At 37.9% G+C, this 5,677-nt stretch overlaps 1 protein-coding gene across 7 annotated transcripts; it reads left to right on the top strand.

The window, feature by feature from the left end:
• The first annotated feature begins 2,299 nt into the window (after positions 1-2,299).
• LOC120280748 (trihelix transcription factor ASIL2-like) lies at positions 2,300-5,331 on the top strand. 7 transcript variants are annotated; one of them, XR_005542402.1, is made up of 4 exons: positions 2,300-3,763; positions 4,390-4,440; positions 4,929-5,011; positions 5,105-5,331. XR_005542402.1 is itself a non-coding variant. In XM_039287693.1 (3 exons), the coding sequence occupies exons 1-2, from the start codon at positions 2,829-2,831 to the stop codon at positions 4,403-4,405; spliced, it is 951 nt and encodes a 316-aa protein (XP_039143627.1). In that variant the 5' UTR covers positions 2,300-2,828; the 3' UTR covers positions 4,406-4,440; positions 4,534-4,664. The 7 variants fall into 7 exon arrangements, 3 of the variants coding, with proteins under 3 accessions (XP_039143627.1, XP_039143628.1, XP_039143626.1); XR_005542401.1 differs by lacking the exon at positions 4,390-4,440 and adding an exon at positions 4,021-4,120 and having other exon boundaries at positions 5,105-5,330; XR_005542400.1 differs by lacking the exons at positions 4,929-5,011; positions 5,105-5,331 and adding exons at positions 4,021-4,120; positions 4,534-4,664.
• Positions 5,332-5,677: the final 346 nt, after the last annotated feature.

Here is a 5,677-nt window from a genome sequence, read left to right on the forward strand (position 1 = left end):
AGATGATCGAGAACCTGTACCTTCATCCACAATGAATCTAATTTGTGACTGTGATCGAGCATGTCCAAGCTTGTCCAGGTACTTGCTCTCCAAGTGTCTATTGAATGTGTCATATCCTCCACCCTTACAATGTTTAAATTCAGAACCACAATAATTACATTTACCATGTGTTACAATGCCATCATTATTATACAATTTTGTAAAATGAGTTTTAAAAATGTTAGATTTGAGGGCAATTTCTGTGGAGTTGGTTGCTTGTCCGGTTTGTGAGGGTACATCAACCGGTACCGATTGTTCCATTGGGCTCTCAAAAACTTGAAATGGATTGTTTTCTTGAGTAGGTGGTGTGGGAGTGGAAGCCGATCCAACAACGCTTTTTCCTCTAGAGCATTCACCACGTGAAGCCATATTGTAATATCTAAGAATACAACAACTAATTCAATTCAAGTCTACAACAAATAATTTCATACAAATATTTACAACAAAAAAAAAATAAGTCTACAAAAACTACACATAATAATTGCATGCAAATATTAGAAAATGCATACACAAGTCTAAAAATAATAATGAAACTAAATATCTAAGAATATTACAAATTATTTCATTCAAGTCTACAAAAATAATTTCATACAAATATTTTAAAACAAAAAAAAATAAGTCCACAAAAACTACACATAATAATTATGCAAATATTAAAAAAATGCATACACAAGTCTAAAACTAATAATGAAACTAAATATCTAAGAATACTACAAATAATTTCATGCAAATATTTATAAAAAAAACAAATATACAAAAACTACACATAATAATTTCATGCAAATATTAAAAAATGCATACACAAGTCTAAAACAAATAATGAAATTAATTATCTAAGAATACTACAAATAATTTCATTCAAGTCTACAAAAATAATTTCATGCAAATATTTACAAAAAAAAACAAGTCCACAAAAACTACACATAATAATTTCATGCAAATATTAAAAAATGCAAAAATAATTTCATGCAAATATTGACATAAATTATTTTAATTCTTACCTATGTTATATTAAATTAATCTTACTCGTACCTCACGGTTCACTCTCATCATTTGGCCCGGCCCGGCCTGCCCAGCCCAAAAAATTAAGATTTTGATCTAGCCCAAGCCTTGATCTAACGGGCCTCATATATAGTTTGTGCCGGGCTGGGTAGACCCAAATTTAAAATATGAAACCCATGGCCCAGCCCATGGGCTTTTCTTTTTGGATCAATCATTGGATGGGACCCAGGATTTGCCCGTTGGATTTTAACTTTACTTTATTAAACTTTGATTAGCATCCCAATGATTGATCATATGCATTTTTTTCATTTTACATAAAATCATATCTTTATGTACTTTATTGATCAATGAAAATACAACTCTCTTCCAAGATAAATCATGGAGGGAGTCATTAGTTGGCATGACATGACTCATGAAGTTAATCCCATGACAAGTAACCATTTAGCTAGTTAGCTTCAATGTATGATGAGCTTATTTCAATTAATCAATAATTTGTAATATTTTTTTAAATTTTTTGTTATTTATATTCAGTAATAAACTCCAATGGGCTAAATCATGGGTCGGCTTGTTGGATCCGCAAAAAAGTCCAAAAAGACAGGCCCGAACATTGACTTTGGATCATATTTGGATCAAACTTGAACCAAGCTTGGGCCGATCTATAGGCCTTGAGCAATATGATGAGAGTGACTCGTACACTCTATTTGTTGAGGGGTGAGTACTATTCCCCACTCAAAAACTTGGAATAAATTATAAATATTTTTACAAAATAAATTGTTAATATTAATAAATTTTATTACTATTTAGAACAATAAATTTTTAATTTTAAAATATTCCGTTTATAGTAGCATTCATTTAGACAAATTTTGATGGGGTCAAATAAAAATTTTTTTCCCACAAATTCAATATTTAAAAATGTTACCTTACTCTATAATTATATTAATATCACAGTATAAATATAAAAAATATTGATTTGTGGGATAGATATACTTATCAACCCATGACACCTCAAGTCCTTCAGCATAAAATGTTTATCTAATTATAAAAAAAAATGAATTCAAATCTTAATTCATATAAATAGAGGATACAGTGTTATAATGCTCAACTCAACTCCTCATATGCATTGTCTTTGATATATGGCTTGTCCAGCATAAAAGTAATTTCTTATATTTATAATGCTGTATATGGCAATGCCTCTGAAAATAAAGATGCCCTACTGGGTTTTATATAAACAATAAGCCCTAATTTGATTGGGTATTTAAAAAAACAACTAACATGTCATCATGTTATTTATTAATAGTAATATTTATTTTAGCATACAAATCAGGTGTGGCCCCCAAACAAAGACCGGTTCAATCGGGTCCCACCGTTTCAAAACTCAACCTTCTCTGTATTTCCTTTGGCATGAACAACAATGTCCGAATTTCCCAAACTACCCTTCTCTTTCCCATACAACCCAAACCAAACTCCCTCTCCGTTATCCAAGGGTATTTTTGTCATCGTTCTTCGGACTCCCGGTTCGCCGTATCCGAGACATGTCACGATATTTTTCCATTCCCGGTCTCTCCGTCAAATCCCTTCCGTCCATCCCAAATCCAACGGTGCTAAATGTTCCCACGTGTTATCGACGCTGACGCCATCAAACACTCCCGCGCGCCAACGTCGGCGCACGCGCGCCCCCGGCGGACTCACATGCTTCCCACGCGCCGGCCCCTTCGCCGCCCTCTAATACATACGTGTGACCGTGAGAGAAAGCCCCATTTAGGGTTAGGGTTAGGGTTTCGGTGTTCATGGAGAGCTCGCCGCCGAGGAAGCCTCCCAACCCGGCGTTGCCGTATCGTGAGGACTGCTGGAGCGAAGGAGAGACGTCGGTGCTCGTTGACGCTTGGGGCGATCGGTACGTTGAGCTCAGCCGGGGGAATCTCCGGCAGAAGCACTGGCAGGAGGTCGCTGATGCTGTGAACTCGCGGCCGGCCGGAGCTCGCCGGCCGCCGCGCACCGACGTGCAGTGCAAGAACCGGATCGATACTCTTAAGAAGAAGTACAAGATCGAGAAGGCCCGGATCGTGGATTCCGGCGGCGCCATCACTAGCCAGTGGCAATTCTTCACTCGCCTCGATGCTCTCATCGGTTCCTCCATCTCCGGGTCGAAGAAACCTTCACCGCCTTCACCCCCGCCGCCGCTGGCCTTGCCGCTCCCGTACCACCGGAAGAGCTCCCCTCTTCCTCTCCCCGCCGCCGCTGCAGTCTCATCCCGCCCGGAGAAGCGCCACCTCCCAGCACTGCCTCCTGTGAACGATTCCTTCCGGAGAAGGTTTACCACCGCCGCCGCAGCAGCAGCCGCAGCTGCGGCTGCCTCTGTCGAGGTCGACACCGGATCATCGTCTAGGTCATTTGGATCACCGAGATCCAGTCGGGAGCGGCCGGCGAAGAGGTGGAAGAAGGGAAGGGAGGATGAAACGGACGGAATCCGGGCACTGGCCCGCGCGATCACGAGGTTTGGGGAGATGTACGAGAAGGTGGAGGGGGCGAAGCAGCGGCAGATGATGGAGCTGGAGCGGCAGCGGATGGAGTTCGCGAAGAACTTGGAGTTCCAGAGGATGGAAATCTTCGTTGATTCACAGATCAAGCTCGAGAAGATCAAGCGATCAGGGAGATCAGACGCTGTTGAGCTTGGATCTTTAGCTGCTCTTCCTTTCCTCTTCGATTCCGTCTCCATGAACCTGTAAGAATTGCATCTTTCTCTCTTAACTTTTACTGCTGATATTTATGTTTTCAAGCTGTCTTTTTGCCTCTTTTATCTTCTTGTTCTTGTTGTGCTTCTTGTTGAATGGAGGCATTTGTTTCAGTAGATGTATGATGTTGCTTCTGCAAATCAATTGAAAAGTCTTCTTATGATCATCTGCAAACTGAAATTGCTTGATGAGGTCTTTCTTTATCTTGATTATTATTATTTCATTGTTTGTGGTTTCCTGTTGATAGGATTGAAAATTATTCAACTTTTGCTCCAAATCTGAAGGTGCTTGTTTGATACTTTATGTGTTGGACTTGTGATTGAGGAGAGATTGAAGCTTTTTTTAGGGTGAGTGTTCATGCTTTATTTTTGAGATGTAATGATTTGCTTCCTGTTCAATCCATGGATGCTATGATTGCAAGCTTAAAGTGTTTTAAGTCTTTTTACACCAAGTGGGTGAGAAATTGAGCATTGATGTTGAATTAAAAGGTTGTTTAGTAAGCTATGCATGATGCAATTGTTTACCATATTGTGCATCTGTATGATCTCACTGCAAGCTTTAAAGATTTGTTTGGTTTGGTATTCTGGTTAATGCTTTCCTTCCTGTTTGAATCCAGGGAAGCTATAATTTGAAAGCTGAAAGAGATAAGTCTTATTACACCAAGCAGGTGATATATTGAGCATCAATGTTGTTGAACCAGTGAAGTAGTTTAGTATGATATATACTTGATGAGTTTGTTTAACATCCTGTTTGAATCCAGGGATGCTATAATTGCAAGCTGAAAGAGTGTAAGCCTTATTACACCAAGTAGATGATAAATTGAGCATTGATGTTGTTTAACCATTGAGGTTGTTCAATAAGAGGCTATAAATGATGAGAGATTGTGTAACATATTGTACATCTCTATAACTGCAAGCTTTACAGATTTGTTTGGTTTGGGTTTACCTGGAATCAGATTCAGGGTATTGGGATGGACTATTAGCGGAGGAAAACAATACTAATACCAGGATTAGAAAGGTTTTTAACTGAAGGTTGTTTGATAAAATTAAGTTTCATAGTTTGATTAATTTTATATGGGGTTTGCAGTACCATGCTAGTAAGTTATCTTCAGATTTTCTCACTTGCTACATTGATACTCTCAAACTGTTCTTTTAGATGGTGGTACTTCTTATACACTTGAACAAACTTCAAATTTGTATGGAGGATGATGTTGTGATTGATGGCCATTCATTCACGAGGTATTATGATGAGTGAGACTTTAAGCTATTATTGGTTGCATAAATTATTGTGTTTGAAGTGTTCAACATATTTCCTCTGTTTTTGATTAAAAGGACCAGATGAGAAGGATTGAAGAAATCACGGTTATGAAACAATATATATATATATATCTGTATATTTGCATACTATTGTGGAAGGTCTATGGGAACAAGGGGTGTGAATTTACAGTGCTTGTGAAGCACTCGAGTTAAGATGATATAATTATACCACAGCATCTAACTTTGTTACCCAGTGATCATACTTATTGAGATATGTGTTTTTAAAATACATGTCTTGGTAATGTGATTTACATATTTTTAATATGTGTTTTGATTTTGTGATTGGCGATGTGGTGGTTTGATGTGGCATGCATGCCATGGTCCATGGGCCATGGCTGGTGATCTTTCAATTTTTTATCGTGTCTTTTGATTTTGAATTTTTGATAGTGTTCAATGATAGATCATTAAAAAATTATAAAAAGAAACTTTTCATATATGGCAATTAACATAGTGTGTTCACTGTTCAGGGGTTACTATCCATAAAAAAGTAAAAAAAATTTGAATTTTAATATGTATAAATTCAACCAAACTGGCGTATTAATGCTCTCATGGATCATTACCCTTGGTGTGGTTTTGTTTATATTGAAA

Source organism: Dioscorea cayenensis, chromosome 17 (assembly GCF_009730915.1).
Source record: "Dioscorea cayenensis subsp. rotundata cultivar TDr96_F1 chromosome 17, TDr96_F1_v2_PseudoChromosome.rev07_lg8_w22 25.fasta, whole genome shotgun sequence".
Taxonomy (NCBI): domain Eukaryota; kingdom Viridiplantae; phylum Streptophyta; class Magnoliopsida; order Dioscoreales; family Dioscoreaceae; genus Dioscorea; species Dioscorea cayenensis.